At 46.5% G+C, this 18,760-nt stretch overlaps 1 protein-coding gene across 32 annotated transcripts in view; it reads left to right on the top strand.

The window, feature by feature from the left end:
- Positions 1–18,760, top strand: part of SPRING1 (SREBF pathway regulator in golgi 1) — a 337,705-nt gene that overhangs the window by 28,254 nt on the left and 290,691 nt on the right. For 2 of the 32 annotated variants that reach the window (XR_010933325.1, XM_067700729.1), the window contains exon 5: positions 3,402–3,574. The exons of 29 other annotated variants lie outside the window; for them this stretch is intronic. Coding sequence is in view for 2 of the 3 variants with exons in the window: in XM_067700729.1 (XP_067556830.1) it covers positions 3,402–3,533 (132 nt within the window). In the remaining variant the exon portion in view is untranslated. Of the gene's footprint in view, positions 1–1,290; positions 1,588–3,401; positions 3,575–18,760 lie in introns of those variants that run through there. One more of the 32 variants, XM_067700741.1, reaches the window with a different exon arrangement.

Below are 18,760 nucleotides of genomic sequence, written 5' to 3'. Positions count from 1 at the left end.
GAAGTTCAATTTAACTAGTTTTTCTTTGGTTGCTTGTGCTTTTGGTGTCATGTCTAATACCACTTGATTTTTAATGAATGATAATATTCCTTGGAATAGATGTAACATAAAGGGATAATTATTTGATACTAACTTGCATAATGTTTTAATGCCCTTATCCCTACCTCTACCCCCAGTAACTTTATTCTGGTGATATCTGGAGTTAGACCTCAAGCCATTTGCAAATTTCGTCAGATCCCTGTAGCCTTTGTAAACACATCATTGTTCCTCATGTCTCTTTTTCTCCCCTGGAATGTGCTTAGCGATGCCCAGACCTCTGCAGTGCAATTGACAAGGTGCACAAGTCTCCAAGTAGCACAACTTCAGGTGCCCTTTGTCCCTGTGATTCCATCGCCAACGTTGCACTAATGCAACCTTGTGGGACCACGTCGCCATCTTCTGGCAAAGATGGGAAAGTGCAATGCCAGGAACTTGAACGTTCTGTGGAAGGTCTTTTCCTTTTTTCCCTTCTCCGTGGTAGATTGTCAGGTACCAACTAATTGTTTTCATTCTGACCTGCTTTTGTTGCTTTAAAAGGTTTTTCCACCTTTGGAGGTAGCGTTTAAAGATTCAACCACTTATGAAAACCAAATCTGTTTTCTATAAGGCAGGGAAGCTTGTGTGTTTCTCATTCTACAGGCAGTTCCCGGTGTGTGAAACATTTCATCATTGAGTAGAAAGCAATACTTTACCTTAGGTGGGGAAAGGAAAATGAATGCAAGTCATTTCTCTTGTCATATGGGCCACATTATCATATTTGTTGAGTCCCTGATAGTCTAGGACTCTCAGGTGTATCATTATACCTTCTCCCAGCCCTCCCAGGTATACCCAGGTGTATGTATTGTCCCTACTTTGCTGATGAGAGTGAGGCCTTGGAAAGATAAATGACTGACCTTTGTTTTCTAGGACAGAATGGGCAAAAACTTTTTTTTTAATGAATGATAGAATGGTCAGGAGGTGAAATCATTAGTATCCAGTATAATGCCTTATACTGTATTTTAATAGGTCTTTATTGAATGAATGAAAAAAGTAAATTCTGTGCCCTGACTCCTGACCTACTTTCTTTTCACCGCATCCAGCTGCTTCTCCTGTCGTAAATGCCTCGTCATTTCAACAAATATTTGCAGTGTTGTTCAATGAGAGAACAGGTGTTTATAACTTTCAACCTTTAATAAAAGGAGTAAAAATGTGATTTTTTAAAAAATGTGTGGAAAAACACACAGATATTCATACCAGTGTTGTTCACAACAGCCAAAAAGTGGAAATAATCCAAATGCCTGTCAGAAGATGAATGGGTAAACAAAAATGTGGACTATCCATACGATGGAATATGATTCAGCCAGAAAGGAATGAGGTCCTGACACAAGCTACAGCATGGACGGCCCTTGAAAACATGATGCTGAGTGAAAGAAGCCAGTCCCCAAAGACCACATGTTGTATAATTCCAGTGCAACACATGTTGGGGTGGCTGCACAACTCTGAATATACTAAGGATACACTTGAAATCGGTGTGCATTTTATATTTATATTATGTCCCAATAAAGCTGTTTCTAAAATGTGTACAAGAAGCTTTGCAAAGGGCTGGTGTGGGTGTTGGGGAGAGGTGTTGTGCTTGGGACCCCCACGGAAGAAGTGGAACCCAGAGTGGAGAGCCAGGCTCAGCCAGAAGGACCTGAGCTTAAACTCCATTTCTGCCCCTGACAAGTAGCGTCATTTTACCCTAATACTTAGTTGCTCTGGAGTTTGGTTTTCTTATTTGTAAGACAGGCATGACAGTACCCTCCTCACAGGCTCTTTTTGGCTTAAATAGATTATGTATGTAAAGTTTCTTGCACATGCCGCGTTCAGCAAATACTCATTTCCGTCTTCCAACCCTGAATTGCTATGATTCTGTGACTTTCAGGCTGTGAACGGGCTGTTAAGCCCTTTTACCTTCAGAAGCTTCTAGTGGGCAGTGCAGCTGAGTGGATCCAAAATGTGAAATGAGGGGTTTGGACTAAGCTAAAAGCCTGGCCACTTGCAGGAGTCTGTGGTTTCCTTGTTTAGATGCCCTAAGTTAGCGGTCTGCTTGAGCCCTCTGTGGTCTACACTGCAGGACCCCAGTCCTGCCCATGGCGGTTTGTGAGTCTGTGGGACACACATGCATTGTCCTCTGATTCTGAAAGGCCTGTGCAGCATCTGTAGGCAGGGCCCTTCTCCTGTCTGCTGGACACCCCCAGCTCTGCCTCCCCAGTTCCTTCTTCAAGGGGCCGATTGGCAGAGGGGCCTTGTTGTAAGGGGGACGCTGGGAGTGTTTCCAGCAGCAGAGTTTTTCTTTACCTTCGTAAAGCAGTTTTGTTCTGGATGAATAAGGACCCTTCAAGCTACTCCACACAAAGGCAGATAAGCATGTACCAGTGAGGCTGGGGGAAAAATGGAAGGGGGTGTCTAGAATGTCTCTGCCACCCCCAAGCTGACAAGTCACATCAGTCCTGCTGTCGGACACCTCGGGACCAGAGGAATTGACTTCATTGGTGGCCCCTGACCCCTCCCAACAATCCTAGGCAACCCCGGGACCTGGCGAGCTCCATCCCTGTGCTCTTCCTTGAACTAGAGGCCTCACCCAGTGGGCGGTGCGCAACACAGGGGAGTGAATTCTGAACACGGAATTTTCAGATTGGGTGGTGGGGCCTGGGGAGGGAGGGCTGTTGGGGATGAATTGCAGGGGAAGGCAGGTCCTGCGATTCTTATGAAAATGAAATAAAAGGGAGAAAGAGTCTATTGGGTTTTGACATTTCCTAATTGTCACTTTTACACTGGGGGAGTAAATTCAAATTTCCTTCTTTTTAAAATTACATAACCTTTCTCCTGTCCAAGGACACTTATTCAGAGGCCTTCATTTGGGGTCTTGTGCTAATAACCGTAATGAGACTCTGAGAGGAGAGCTGTGGGGCCAGGACCGGAATGGGGGGGTTTGAATAGGGGGAACACCGGTTAATGGGGGTCGGTCCTCCCTTCTGGCCCTCAGTAGAGGGAGCGTTGTGTGGCAGCACTGACAACGGAGTCTCGAAAGACATAGTGAAACACAGCACAGCATCCCTGCAAAGCAGGTAATGTTTCCCACTTTACACAGGAGGAAACGATCCGTGAGAGGGGATGCAGTTTACCAGGCCCAAGGAGCCAGGAAGTGGGGCTCAGACCCAGCCCTGCATTTTGATGCGATGCAATGGCCTTAGGCAAGAAGTGACTTAAAATGAAGGCCGTCTGTGCTCTTTCCCGGGCCCTCTCTGCCCTTCTGCCAACAGCATGCCCATGTCTAGGCTGAGCCCCTTGTCCTATACAAAGGTTTTCTCCCCACATGGGTGTGCTGGTTCTTGTTTCAGCCTAGAGTGCAGAATCTCAGAAGCCCTATTGATGACATAGACACCTGGAGATGGATGCATGAGATAAGCCTGGTCAGGGCCAGGGGCAGTTTGACCCTCCCAGGTGGAAGATCATGGTCAAGGCAGATGTGAAGTGCAGGAGTCAACACACTTTCTCTGTAAGGGGTCTGAAGGTAAGTATTTCCAGTTTTGAAGTTATACGGGCTCTGTTATAAATGTTTAACTTTGCTGTCGTAGCTTGAGTGCGACCAAAGACACTATGTACACAAATGGGCTTGGCTGTGTTACAGTAAAACTTTATTTACACAGGTCGGGGGCCAGATTCGGCCTGCAGGCTATAGTGTACTGACCTCTGGCTTAGCGAACCAGTCTTAATTGGTCAAACTCCCTTCTTAGTGTTGTCCTTTATTTAGAGACAAAGTGCTAGAAAAGATGGAGTCTTTTCAGTGGTCCCTAGAAGGTTGCTAACAACCGTGAAAGGCCACCTTCGGAGAAAGACCTCCACCAAGTGAAAGCAACAGGAGTTCAGAGCTTTTACCCTCCAGCAGATGCTCAGAAATGAAGATTCTACTTTCTTCCCATTGTCCCTCAACGGAAGGCTGGGTGTTTTAATTAGCTAATGTTGGCAAATTGCTTTGAAGAAGATTGTAAAACATTCGTGCTACAAGTGCCAAGAATCCTAATTAGCTTTCCTTAAAGATACCACCTGGAAGTGTGATAGCTTGTTGCTAGAGGTCCAAGCGGACCCAAAACCGGTTTTTAAGCAAACACAACTGAATACAATCGGATCTCTACATTGACGTCACATTTTCTTCCTTCTGCCGAATCTGATTCCAAGCAGCTGGGATATTAAACCATGAAAGTCTGCTAGCGACAGGGGCATGAAACAAATTAACCCATCCATTTGTTGCCGCCGATGTTGCCTTTTGGATTTTTAGCTTGTGCGTTGGAGGCCCTGCCCTGGCGTGTCAAGGTTACAGGGAGGAGGAGGCTGGCAGCCACTTAGTCATACAGCAGGGCTGGCTCCCAGGTCCCCCAGTCTGAGAGAGACATGTATATGCTGTCGCTCTTAACAGCTGGATAATGAATTTGCTCTCCAACACTCTTGTTTCATGTGGTGGCAGCGGCGACAGCAGCAGCATCTGATCTGTGTCACCATCAGAAGCAAGTGAGATGTAGTTAATATGGACCTTAGCCACTGACATGCATTGATTCAGAATCTCCAGGCTCTGATGAAGTCCTGCTAAATTGGTGGGGCCGGGCCCTGTGTGAGAGGATGTGGCAGGGGGCAGGGATGGGGAGGGATTCCTCAGCCTCACCACTGTTGACATTTGGGGCCAGATGATTCTTTGAGGTGGGAGGTGGGGAGGCTCTGCTGTGCACTGTAGGACGCTGAGTAGCATCCGTGGTCTCTACCCACTAGGTGCCAGTAGCAGCCCTCATTCCCAGTGGTGACAGCCCACAATGTCTCCAGACACGGCCTAATGTTCCCTGGAGGGGACAGTCATCCTAGTTGAGAAACACTGGATTAAGGGGAGGAGGGGGGCATGGAGTCATGTTTTCCAGGGATGCACTTGGACCAGGGACCTAGTGGAAAGTGGGCTCCAAGCATCACTCTTGACTCCTCTGTCACACCCTCATCCAATCCATGAGCAAGTCCCAAAGGCTCTACCTTGACGGCGTGTTCTGCACCAGACCACTTCTTGCCACCCCGCCTCTCCTGCTCTTGTTCAAGCCCCTGCGTTTCTGGCCTAGATGATGCTAGCAGCCTCCCAGCTGGTCCTTCTGTGCCCCTTTGCTCCCCATAGGCAGAGGGACTCTCCGGAAAGGTAAGCAAGAGCGTCTCAGCATCTTGCCAGGAACCCCCAGGCTCCCTCACACTTACACTGAAATCCCTAGTCCAACCAGGTGCTGTGCCCTGTGTGCGCCTCCCCTCTGCCCATAGATGTCCTTCACTCCCCTGGGTCTCTGCTCAAATGTCCCTCTCCAGGGGCCTTCCCGCACCCCTATCCTGAAGAGCACATCTCTGTCTTCTCTGCGCTAGGGGTCCTCAGCCTCAGCGCTAGTGACATTTGGGGCCAGACGATTCTTTGCAGTGGGGGCTGTCATGGGCATTATAAGATGTTCAACAGCATCCATCTCCCTTCCCCACCAGATGACAGTGGACCCCCCCACCCAATTGTGACAACCAACAATGTCTCCACACATTGCCCACTGTCCCTTAGAGGCAGCATCGCCCTGGTTGAGAATCACTGCTGTCCTGCAAGTGTTTTTCTTCACGGCGCTCTCCGACAGGGCATCCTGTTTGTCTTCTTCACTGGAATGCCAGCTTTAGGAAGACAGGACTTAGATTTTTCCCCTTCTATATTCTCAGGGCATAGAATAGAGCTTGGGACATAGTAGGTGCTCCGTAATTGTGTTCAATGTTATGAACTGCATGCTTCTAAGCAACCTGTGACGTGATGGGGTCATGGATTGAGGCAGGACTGACCGGCAGAGTGTGTCTTACTGGTTATAGACATCGAAATGCTGTGCCTTGGACATCTGCAAGCTCTTTAAAGCCCAGAGAAATCTTTGGGAACCCTAAGCCAGGGCTCTGGTGGAAGGGCAGCTACAGAGCCCCTCCCTGGAAGCGCTTATTCCGGGGATAAGGTGCATTTTCCAGGGGCACCCAGATGAGCCTGCAGACCACACTTGAAGAGACACTAGGCTCTGTTGAGAGTAAATGGTTTCTGGCCAGCAGACATTTCTTGAACTGAAGGGTTTGTGTGGTCTGGAGAGCCAGCGAACATTCTAGCTTCTGTTTGTGGGTGTGTTGAGGATTTCTTTCCTGGCTACAGGTGGTACCTGGAACTTGGCTGATGAGAGCGATTCTCCTCCTTTCCTTCATCCCCCTCTCTCAGCATCACCAAGACATCCAGATGGATGGCTCTGGTTGGGTGTGGTGAGCCCTACGAACACAGCCATGCATCAGCGTCATGGGGGGGTTGGCCATGTGCAAAGCCACTTCTTCCTCCTTCTGGTGCTACTCTTCTAGCTTCTGGCATTTGCATGTTATTTCTCCCACCCTCTCTTCATAGCGGAGGGGACATACTGTAAAGTGTAGCAATTATGAGAAATCTGACTTCAAACTGAGACTCCTCCACTGGCCACGTGACTTTGGCAAATGACTTAACTTTTTAAAAACTCGGTTTGCCCATCTCTACAGTGGGGATAATACCCAGTTCTCTGTTTCCTCCTGAGGATGCCATGAAATGAGCAGGGTTCCTCACCTGGCCTGGCCAATGTAAGTCCTCACTGAGGAGTTGCTGTTGTTATTTCCTGCCAGCAGCGGCGCCTTCCTTCAGCCAGCTCAGCCCTCAGCAGGGTTCACCTGCCTCTTCCCTTTTCCTCTCGAATTTGGCTCCTGTTGCCTCTTTGGTGTCATCGTCCCCACTAGCAAGCAGCTTCCCCCTCCTGACTCTCGCCCCCTCTCCCTCCCTTCCCAGCATGCGTATCTCATCACTGTGATTACACCGTATTAGCCTCTGTGATTGTTCCATGCCTTGGCACCTCATTACTGAAATAAAGTTAACATTAATGGGAGTCCTGCAGCTAATCCCTCTGCTCACCTCTCCTGAAAATGCATTCCAGTGATTAGCAGGAGAGACACATGCATATATTCATTTTAAAACTGTTCCCCGGCTTCCCCCCTCTCCCTCCACATCTCCTCCTCAGTCACTGCAGAGACGGAGGCCAGGGGGCCTTTTAGCTGCCAATGGGTGGAGGAGGCAGTGAAATCCTTCCGAACTGGGGCAGGCAGGATTTTGGGAGCAGCCAACTTTTCCCCCTAGAAAAGAAACGCATTGGTTTTTTTAGGGTGGGTGCAATTAAAAACAAAACCAACCCACAAACAAAAGGCCTTAGAGTGAAACAGACTGGGGGTGTGTCCTAGTCTTGCCACTTTCTCCTAGGAGACCTCTGTAAAATTGGTTTAACCTTCCTGAAGTGCAGTTTCCTCCTCTGGTGAAGGGGAGGATTATGTCAGATGAGGAATGTGGAAGAGCCTAACGCCTCAAGGATCGCTTTCCTCCCCTCCCCTGGCCTGCGAAACCAGAGGTCGGGGGTGTCCACGGGGCTCCTTGAGGCCCCCAGTGTTGGGATGGTGCTGAGCACGATGAAGATGAATTTCCCAGTGACGTATTATTTATAAGAACTTGGGTGAAACTCACTCCATCTTCCTGCCCCCTGCCCCGGGGAATCTGCAAATCCACAGACTGACAAATACCCTCCCTCATGGGGCTCAGGAGCTGGGCTCCTAGGTCCTCTCCTTTCCCGCATTTCCTCTGTCCTGATTAAAACTGGGGCCAGGATGACTCCCCCCGCCCCCGCCGTGCAGCTCCCCCTCGGCAGCAGCCAAGAAAAGGGAGCAGGGGAACAGCAGAGGGAGGCGTGGGGCTGTAATGAGATTCACCGGCGCCCTCACTCACCCTCCGTGTCAAGGAGACATTTTCAAAAAGGTTTGACACAGCATCCTTGCAGAGCCCTTTGCCAAAACGCAAGGTGGAGGCCCCCGGAGTACTTTAAGCCGGCTTCTGTTAACAGAGGGGCCCGTCTGCATATTATAATCACGCCGCTCCAATTCCCCGTTAAGCAGCTGTTCCCACAAAGAGGGACAATAGCTCAGCCCCACCCCTTTGAGAGCTGATTTCAGTCTTGTCTTTGCCGGTGCCAATTCTTTGATCAGTTTTCACTTAGGATCTGGAGGGCATGTTACAAAGTGCTTTGGGATGGCTGCCAACAGGCGCCTCACTGGAGCATGACAGGGGCCCAGAAGTGTCAGCGTTGGGAGAGAGACAGAGCTCACAGGATGCCTTTTAAAAAATAATTATATTTGAATTTTAAAAGCAATCTTCATATATGTTAGTAGATTCATTTATATGGAAAGCTATGCCAGTTCCTCTACCCTTTTAATATTTGATGTTGCATCAGCTTCCTTCACAGTTGGGATGAGCGTTCTCTGGCATCTTGGAGACTTTGGGGACTCCTGGGTTAAAGAAAAAGCAATGAGAGGCTGGATACTGTCATTTCTTTCCCATTCCTCATTGGCTCTCCTTCCTCCCACCCCTCAACCAGATGCCTTGTTTCTAAATTGATTGTAGAGGATCCGAGGGAGCAAGGCAGGAAATGGGGGGGGGTCCAAAATACACTTGGTTTGTTGGTGGTGGGAGGGTAACAATATCTATCATTTATTTTATTTTTTTATTGTGATAAAATATACCTAATATAGAATTTACCATTTTAACCATTTCTCAATGCACAGTTCAGTGTCACGAAGTACATTCATATCGTTGTGCAGTTTTCACCACCATCCAGCTCCTGAACTCTTTGCATTTTCCCAAACTGAAACTGTACCCATTAAACACTCACTCCCCTCCCCGCCAGGCCTTGGCAACCACCTTTCTACTTTCTGTCTCTATGGCTTTGACTTCTCTAGGTACCTCATGTAAGTGGAATCATGCAATATTTATTCCTTAGTGTCTGATTTCTTTCACTGAGCATATTGTCGTCAAGATTCATCCCTGTTGTGGCAGGTTTCAGAACTTTCTTTTTATAACTGAATAATATTTCATTTCTTTATATACTACATTTGCTTATCCATTCATCAGTTGACGGCCACTTGGGTCGCCTCCCACGTATTGAATCTTACAGTTTCCAGCCGGCCACGTGAGGTGTTTGCCTACCTACAGACATCGAATTTAATTCTCACCAATGCCATTTTATGGTTGAGGAAAGGGAACCTGGAGAGATGAAGGGGCTTGCTTGAGGTGACTTGCTGTTAATTGGTGGGGCTGAGATTTGGTTTGGGGAATGTCTCACTCTAAAACTATAGTTCTCAAACATTCCAGGATTGCTTAGGAGGTTCCTGGGCCCTGTCTTGACCTATTCCGGTTCAGAAAGTCTGCAGTAGGACCCAGGACTTTGTGTCTTAACAGGCACCCTTCTCCAATACAGGTTATCAGAGAACTAGAGTCTGCTTAATATGTGTGAAGTCTAGGGTTTTGACAGCTATCCTATATGACCTTGTTCCTAAGGGAATTGGAGGCAGCTTTCCCCCAAACACTTTAAGATAAACAGACGTGTTCTGCGTAAAGGGAGAGTTGGGAGAGACTTCTGCATGCAGTCCATAAGGCATTCATACACAGGGGCATGTGTGAGGGGCTGCGGTTTGGGCTGCATGGTCACCTCTGAGCTTCCTAGCAGCCCAAGCAAGGAGTAAAACAAGATTAGCCACAAGATGTATCCAGCTCACAACATAAAACATACCACCAGGAGCACAGCTATTGTGTGCATTTGGTCTGAGGGCTCCTCACTGAGAAGACCCCGTGCTGTGATGGAAAATAGTCACAAGCCCCCCTGAATCAGTTTGACAGAACTGTCGTAGGGCTGTGTCTTTAGGGCAAACTGAGGTGCGATGCTAACGAACCCTCCTGGTAGAGACAGACCTAGAGAAGACTGCACTGAGCCATTTCAAACCTGCTTTCTGCAGGGGTGTGATAGAGTTCTTCGTGTTCTAAAACAGATCCCCTGGCTTTTTGTTAGATTGCTGGCCTGCCTCGGCAGCTCCATTCTTTCCAGCTCCTCTCCTGAGCCTGCAGGTCCCCCTGCCCTGGAGAAAAGAGCCCAGCGGGGGGCCTCTGCTGTAATGACTAGGATGCTTGTCTTTAAAGTTTGCAAAGCCCTTGGCCTCCAACCAGTGGCCAGTGTGGCCCTTCTCTCCTTCGGCATGCAAGAAAAGCTGCTGTCTGGTTGAGTGAGCTCTGCTATAAATCAAAGTGTCACCACTTAGCCAGTAGAAGTGATTTAATTAATCCGCTGTGTTGTCCCCTGAGCATCACTCCACCTGACTGCTAATCAACTTCCATCAGCAAGAGGAAAATACAGGCCCTCTTTTACTGAACCGCATTGCATGAGATGAAGGAAGAGAGGGAGGGGGAGAAAAAGTTAATTGCGGCACGGGAGCTCAAACTGTCACAAGAAAAAAGTCTCTCGTCTGGCATCTGCCTCTTAATACACTGTTGTCCCGTCTCGGGTGAGCTGCAGGAGAGGACCACATTTCAGTGATATTAATAGAGACATTATCTATTGTCCATATCTATTTATAAGAAATAATATCTTGCCTGGAAACCCTTGACAGCTGGCATATTGCAAAAAGGAACTGTTCTTTTTATCATGCACCCAATATTTAGACCTTAAAAAAAAAAACCCCACACAAAACCTTCATTGATAATCAGATAAGATTGAAAGTTTATGTATCTATCTCTCGGTCACAGGAACATTTTTGACAGGTGACCACCCCAATTTCTGTCACATTCAGGCGAAATAAATGCAAGGCATTCCTCTGCAATGTAATTAGGCAGATCTAGTTAATGCTCTAGTGCTTTGAAGGTGAAACGAGCTTTTGTAATGAGAATTCTAAGCCCAGGATTCTTGAAACCTTTAAGAGCCTTATATCTCAAACCTCATCACTAACGGGAGCTCGCGTGGCTCCATTTTACAGTAGGAGAAACCGAGGCAAACAAGGGTCAGGGAAATTTCCAGAAAGTTGCAGAGCCAATATGAGTGTTCTGAAACTGGGATCCATCCCTTGTTGGGGTGGGGGGAGAGGGGGTGCCTAAGATTCTGTTTTAAAGCATGGGCTTATCTGGAATTGGATTCTTTTCTGATTGCTGAGCACTTACTCGATAAAAAGAAATTTATAAATTCTCTTAAGCAGGATAAAGACCAGAAAATCTTTCATCTGATCCAAAAACTGACATCTTGCATCAATTATGCATAAACCTTGGTTTTTCCCCATCAGAGGACTCCCCTTCCTCCATCCCCCCTCCCACTCCCCGCCCCAAGCAAATGTGGAATTCCTGCCCGTGTTTTGTGGGTGAGTCATTGTGTCTTTAAAGGTTAGGGGCAGTGTTTACCTGCTCAGAACACTGTGTTTCAGCAAAGATGTGCTTGGGATCAGAGCCTCTGCTGTACTAAAGTTGATGGATGTGCCATTTAAAAGAAAGAGAGCCCTGGAATCTAATTCCAGTGACTCTGAGTGCCCAGGGCCGTTAAGGACCTCCCTGGGTATCTGCACACGTGACCTCTTTATGTGCATTATCACTGCTGGGCCAGGTCCACACCTACAATTCTGGATGGGTGACAGGGTGGATGACAAGGGTGCTTCTCCATTATTATTAAGTCAAAATCTGATTAAAATGGATATCTGGGGCAGCTTTAAAGGGAAAGAGCTGCCATAAGAGATGCAGAGGTGTGTGGGGTCCGTCGAATGCTAGAGGGCAGTACAACCTTCTCCCCTACCCTAGGATGTGGCTTCTCTAGGCGGCTTTCCTCTTGCCTGAAGGAAGGCCAGGGCTGCCTGGGCAGAGGAAAGAGGGAGTCACTGGCTTCCACCAGCTAAAGCTCATGGGCACCCAAAGGGCAAGTGCTCCCTCCTTGTAGAGGGCGAGGGCCTGCCCCAGTCTGTTGCTGGGGGTAGTGCAAGGGCTGGGATTGGAGCCCCATGGAGCTGGGTGGAATTCTGACTGAGTGCCCCTCTTTGGACTCAGTTTCCTTATCTGAAGAATGGGAATGCCCATCTCCCAGAAGGGACATCAGGATGAAATGAGATCGTATATACAAACGTCCCCAGCATGGCACTAGGCACATAGGAGCTGCTGGATAAATGCAGCTTCTTTGTCCTCACCTGCACCCTCCTTCCTCCACTCCCCCATTCTCTCATTCCTTTCACCAGCCCTAGAATCTATGCTACAAAGTACTCGATTTGACAGAGGGGACTCAGATCCCAGAGTCACGCAAGGATCCAAATCCTGCCAAGCCTCCCCCCGCGCCCCTGCCCCCCCAGGCAGGCATCAGAGAGTGTCCGCCCCTCAGCTCAGGGCGCTGAGACCCCCCTCTCTCCACCCAGCTCTCTTTTCCTTTCTTGCATTTCTACCACAGCCATTGAACCGCACTCCAGGCTGACGCTGGGCATGTGGGAGCCAGCCAGGGACCCTTCATTATGGCTTTGTTTATTTTTATACACAGTTTAGAAACATCTGTTCTGACATTTTCCGGGGTCGAAGACAGGAAGAGAACAAGGTTGATATTTCTCAGGTGCTGGTGCGCTAGTGCATCTGTAATTGGAAAGCAAAATGGTTGGGTTGCTTCTCCATTTGTCATAAACATTTCATTTGAAAGAGAAGGCAGTGTTATGGTGCCCAGGGGTCACATTGTATGCAAACAGGTAAACATTAAAGGGAAGTCTGAGAAGTGAGAAATGGCAAAGCATTAAGAAACCCATGGTAAAGGTCTGTGCAACTTTCTTTGAGACAAAAGACTGGCCATGGGGAGATGACTGCAGCCCTTGTCTGCTTTCTTGAATTGGAAGCCTATTTTCCTTTTCTCAGTTAATCCCCTTCTTAAGATGAACGTGGTAAAGGTGGTGTCCAGAGGTTCACTGAGGGTAGGTGATGAAATGTATTCGTTCAGAAAATATTTACTGAGCACCTACTCTGCCCAGATCTGTACTAAGTGATATATAAGACACCGCTCATGCCCTGGGTAACATAATTATAATACAAAGTGGTGAGTATCACCATGGGCAAGTGAATTAATACTAAGGGAAGTCAGAGAGGGAGTCAGGAAAGGCTTCATGAGAAGTTTGCCAGGCAGAAGAGGAGGAAGGAGATCAGGGGATGGAAGGCAGAGCTTCTACCAAAACCAGAAGCAGTAACAAAAAAAGTGCTAAAGCCATCAAATAGCATCATTCGATTATATACCGAACAGTATGCTAACTGCTTTCTTGTTAAATCCTCCAACGTCCTGCACGGAGTAGGTGGTATTATCCCTGTTTTTCAGGTGATGCTGGGGGGAGACTGTATTGCTCAGCAGAGGTTAAGGCTAATGTGTGGAGAACTAAGATTTCTCCCCAGCCCTGCCTGTCCCTCGTGCCCGCCATGCTTTCCCCCAGTGCCACACTGCGTGGTATGACTCGAACGTGGAGGATGAAGCTGGAGAGTTTAGGTAGATGGATTGCAAAGGACTTTTCATGCTGTGTTATAGAGTTTGGACTTTTTCCTGTAGGCAGTGGGAAGCCACCACGGGTTTTTAAGTGGATATTGATTCCGTTACCAATGGGAGATGGGATGGGTGAAATACCCTATGCCAGACTGTGCCCAGAACCTTGACCGGCCGTCAGATTCAAGTCCTGCCCATCCAGCTTCTTGCCCAGCCTCCAGGATGGCTGGCTGCTCAGCTGAAAGAACTAGACCATTGGGGAGGACAAGTCTCATAAGTGATGTGAAAAGAGAGCCTTTTTCTGTTCTTTATCTTTTTTGGCTTGGATATGTCTTTTTGTTCTTTGCTATAAAGCTCACATAGGCATCTGAGATTAAAAAATATAATAATGTGGTATAAAAAGAGAAATAAAAGTAAAAGTCGTCTTCCAGCTCATCTCATTCCTCAGATGTAAGCACTGTTAACAATTTCTTGTATAGCTTTCCTGAAATTTTCTATTCAGGTATAAGGATATGTATTTACATGTAACCTTTTTTAATTTTTAATTTTGTCTATTTCTGAACAGCTAATACATGTACATGGGTCAACATTAAAAAGGGTTTTACTGTGAAAAGTCCCTCTCCCACTGCTGTCCCCCGTTTCTCTGTTTTCTTCCAATGTCACCATCTTCTTGCGTTTACGCATGTGCAAGCTCATACTTCGCACATGTGATGTCTGCTTTTCCCGTAAGTACAAAAGCTACGAAGAGTGCTATCTTCACCGTTCTATCTCTTGCTCTTTCGCTTCATGGTAATTAAAAAAATTCCAGTATTTAGATAGTGCTTACCAACTGCCCCAAATTCATCTAAGTGCTTCATGTATGATCCCACTGAATCCTTTGACAGGGGCAAGTGCTTATAGTCCCCATTCACTTGGAGGAAACTGGGGCACAGAGAGATTGAGTGACTCACCCAGGGTCATTCAGTTAGTAAATTAGCCCTGACTGTTGGGCTGGAATTGAAATAATGCAAGAGAGGCGATACCACTGGTAGTCAGGGCCAGTCTGAAGGTGTTCGAGTCTTGCTTTTTTGGGGATATCAGCATACCTTGGAGATCTTTCCAGATCAACACGTATAGACTTAGTTATTTTACATGGCTGGATGCTTAACTTCAGTTACTTCATCATTTGCCTGTTGATAGATGTTTGGGTTTTGTCTAATGTTCACCTACAGATAGTGCTGCTGCTGGAACTTCCTTGTATGTACACCTTGCAGTGCTAGAGCCAATGTACTGTAGAATAAATTACTAAAGTGGGCTTGCTAGTCACCAGGCATGCACACTTTACATTTCAGAGATATTGTTAAATTGTGCTCCAAATATCTGCACCGGTTTACTCTCCCCAAGAATGTGTGAAAGTACCAGCCCCATATCCTCACCCTCCCTGGGCGTTATCAACCTGTTTCATCTTTGACAATATTCGTGCTGAAAAACTGGCTCATTGTAACGTGCATGCATTATGAGCACATTTTTTCATGTGTTTATTTGACCATTTATATTTCTTTTATGAACTGGTTTTCCGTGTCCTTTGCACATTTTGTGTTTTGACTTTGTCTTTTATAATAGAGATATATAAGAGCTCTTTGAATACTAAATAAATGTGTTACGAATATTTTTCTAGTTTATTGTTTGCGTTTGTATTTTTTTTCCACCATGGAGGAGATTTTAATTTTTATGTAGTTAGATATATTAATCTTTTCTATATGGCTATTAGGTTTTGTGTTTGCCTTTTCCTCTCCACAATTATATATTTTTTTAATGACCAATTTTTTTCTCCTTAGCCTTTTTATGGCTTTAATTTTTAAATTGAACGCTAGTGTGTTTGGAATTTATTTTGGTGTAAGGAGTGATATAGGGGTCTGGCTCAGTTTTTGGCTTTGAGGGGAACCTGTTTGGACTCCTTGGTGACCAGGCTTCACCGGATTGTGGGGGGACCACTAGCAGAAGGCTGGATCGGGTGGGAGAATTTCCAAAGGGCGGGCCAGCGCCACAGCACGCTGGGGCCTCAGCCCCCAGGGGCTGCCGGAAACCCAGAGTGGTCAGCCCTCTGGGCACCTGGAGGAACAGGGACTCCTCTGGGGTGCATATCTGAACCAAACACAGGCCTTATCGTCATAGGGAGAGAAGTGCATCTTATCTGTCTCCGTATATTCTCAGTGCTGCTCTGAGGCCCTGGCACAAGCTGATAATTGTCACGTTGTATGGAATCAACTAATTCTGACCCCCAAGCTGCTGCTCATTTGGTGCATTGTGACCTTGGGTTGTTGAGTGCATCCCTCCATGTCTCTGAGCCACACTGTCCCCATCTGTGAAGGGAAGATGGGTGATCACAATACTTAACCCAGGAGCTATTTCAAGAGGTTTCTAGAGTAAAGGGAGAAATGGGTGTGATTGCACTTGATGAACCCCAACGAGCTCTGTGGATGGAAAGTTGAAACTCTCAGCCACTCTCTGCTGCTATTCATATGTCTTAGCCTGTAATCAGTTGAAGTTGTAAAAATTACAATTCATCTCCTTGTGGGACATGGCTTTTTTATTTTTTAACTCTTAATGAGAAAAGGCAGCTTCTAAGCTTTTTTTTTCTGAATGCGTTCTTATACCTGCCAAAAAGTTATCTACTACTATCCCCAAACCTCTGACATTTGAGAAAATAAAGATGGGCTCAGAATGGGAAGGTCTCTATAAAGCAGAATCAGGTACCTACAAGGAACTGACCAGGGAATTCACTTATGGTTCATGTGGAAGAAAGTCCTGGGCACTCAGGCTTGATTTGATCCTGGGTGAGACTTGGGCCACTTCCGTGCTTCAGTTTCTCTCACTTGGTTAAAAAAGAGACCTCACACCCAAGAAAAATCAATCTAGAATAGCCATCTAGACTAGTAGTCAAGAGGGTAGGTTCCAGAATCTGACTACCTAACTTCAAATCCCAGCTCCACCATTTACTGATTGACTTTGGACAACTCACTTACCTTGTTTGTCATGGGGTAGGTGAAAACCTGAGTACCTGAGTACCTAAGGAGCTTAGAACAGAGCCAGGCATACAGCAAGTGCTTAATGAATGCACCTGTTATCATCTTCAAAGATTTCATTGGGATTGGCAGCCTGTTATATATCAAGTCATCTTTGGTTGATAGTTCCATAGGAGGTTGATAGTCTCAGGGGCGGTGGATACAAAAAGAAATTAGAGGGATGGTCCTCAGAGAACCTAGGAGATACGCTCAGATAGGAGAGATGCCACAAACACATATGAAAAGACTGTAGACTTGGGACTTCCCTGGTGGCGCAGTGGTTAAGAATCCGCTGGCCAATGCAGGGGACAAGGGTTCAAGCCCTGGTCCGGGAAGATCCCACATGCCACGGAGCAGCTAAGCCCATGTGCCACAACTACTGAGCCTGCGCTCTAGAGCCCGTGAGCCACAACTGCTGAGCCCGTGTGCCACAACTATTGAAACCCGCGTGCCTAGAGCCCGTGCTCTGCAACAAGAGAAGCCACCACAATGAGAAGCCTGCACACTGCAACGAAGAGTAGCCCCTGCTCACCGCAACTAGAGAAAGCCCGCGTGCAGCAACGAAGACCCAGCACAGCGAAAAATACATTAAAAAAAAAAAAAAAAAAAGACTGCAGGCTTAGGGTTGCAGACTCTAGCGCCTATAGAGGACAGACAGGCATCAGACAGGAGTGATACATACTATCTATATAAATCATACATATATGATTGTGCATATTAAATCACAAAGGAATAATCTTTTTCTCCATAAAGAAATATGCTTTCTCCATTTGTCTTGAAGTTTGCTCAGCTAGATTTTCTCATGTTTGGTGGAGGCCTGGCTGCAGAGAGATGGTTCTCTAGCATCATAAAAACAACAGTGCATGTAAATGATCCATGACAGCTGAGCCTGGCCTCAGAGCCAGGGAGACAAAAGGGAACCGGGGGGTCTTGGCAACTGCAATAGGGTGACCCCATCTGAAAGGCAAGTACTTGTGAGGCTAGAGGTCCTACATTTTCAAGAGAAAGCAGAAATCAAGATTTTTATCATATTTTTAAAATGTTGGATACAATAATTTTATCCAACACAGCATGCCTGTGGGGATGAATTTGGCCTTGGGGCCCCAGGTTTGCACCTTTTGCATATGGCCTGTCTCATAAGCGTACAGATGTGCAAATTCACGCACATTGCAAAGTTGTCACATAGGAAGCATTGCCTAGCTAAGCAGTTTTGTTTTTCCAAATCATTCAGGTGTTGTCTCTTCACAGATTCCACTATTCCAACTCATAGGCTGCCATGATCCCTTCACACAAAACTGCCTTTTAGGAAAAGATAAGATGGAAAGCATAGTGTGTTTTCATACACTGTTAGGTTAGAAGAAAGACATGCAGGGTTTGAAGTTGTGGGATAATCAGTGCAACTGCAATTTTAGACGTTACTTGGTTGAGCGTGCCAACATTCACAGCAGCATTATTCATAATAGCTCAAAGGTGGAAACAGCTCAAATGTCCATCAGCTGATGAATCAATAAACAAAATGCAACATATCCATACAATGGAATAATATTTGGCAATGAAAATGAATGACGTGGCACAGGTAGATGCTCCAACGTGGATGAACCTTGAAAATATGATGCCAAGTGAAAGCCAATCCCGAAAGATAACGTTGTATGATTCTATTTATATGAAAGGTATAGAATAAGCAAGCTGTAGAAACAGAAAGGAGATTCGTGGTTTCCAGGGGGTGGAGGGAAGGGGAACTCAGGACTAACTGCTCTTGGTACAGGGTTTCTTTTAGGGGAGGCAAAAATGTTCTAAAATTAGATTGTGGTGATGGTTGCACAACCCAGTGAATGTACCAAAAACCACTGAGTTGTATGGTATGCGAACGATATCTCAAAAAGTTGTTTAAAGAAAAAGATTATATGGTTCATTCTTTGGTGCTCTTTGCCAGGTACAGGTACAATATCAGCCATCCCTGAATACAAAGGACAGTGACCTAATTAGTGATAATTACAGCCTATTAAATGCATTGTCAGCTGCCATAGGCAAAGGTAACTGCAGTTCAGACGTTGGAGCCCTGGATCATTATTACATTATTTACTAATATGAAGTTCAGCATCCATATCCAGCAGTGTAAACAGTCTTGCTAATTTTAGGTCTGTGAGGACAGGGCAATTTTAAGAATGCTGGTGCCTCTTCCCATAATCTGCCTCGTTCCGGCAAAGGGAAGCCTGACTGCTTTGCCACCAACCCAGAGTCAAGTGTGAACCCAGAGGTCTTGGCTCGTGGCCACCG

The sequence above is a fragment of the Pseudorca crassidens genome, chromosome 12 (assembly GCF_039906515.1).
Source record: "Pseudorca crassidens isolate mPseCra1 chromosome 12, mPseCra1.hap1, whole genome shotgun sequence".
Classification (NCBI taxonomy): domain Eukaryota; kingdom Metazoa; phylum Chordata; class Mammalia; order Artiodactyla; family Delphinidae; genus Pseudorca; species Pseudorca crassidens.
The sequence above is the reverse complement of the archived record's forward strand: the minus strand, read 5'-3'. Positions and strand labels throughout refer to the sequence as shown.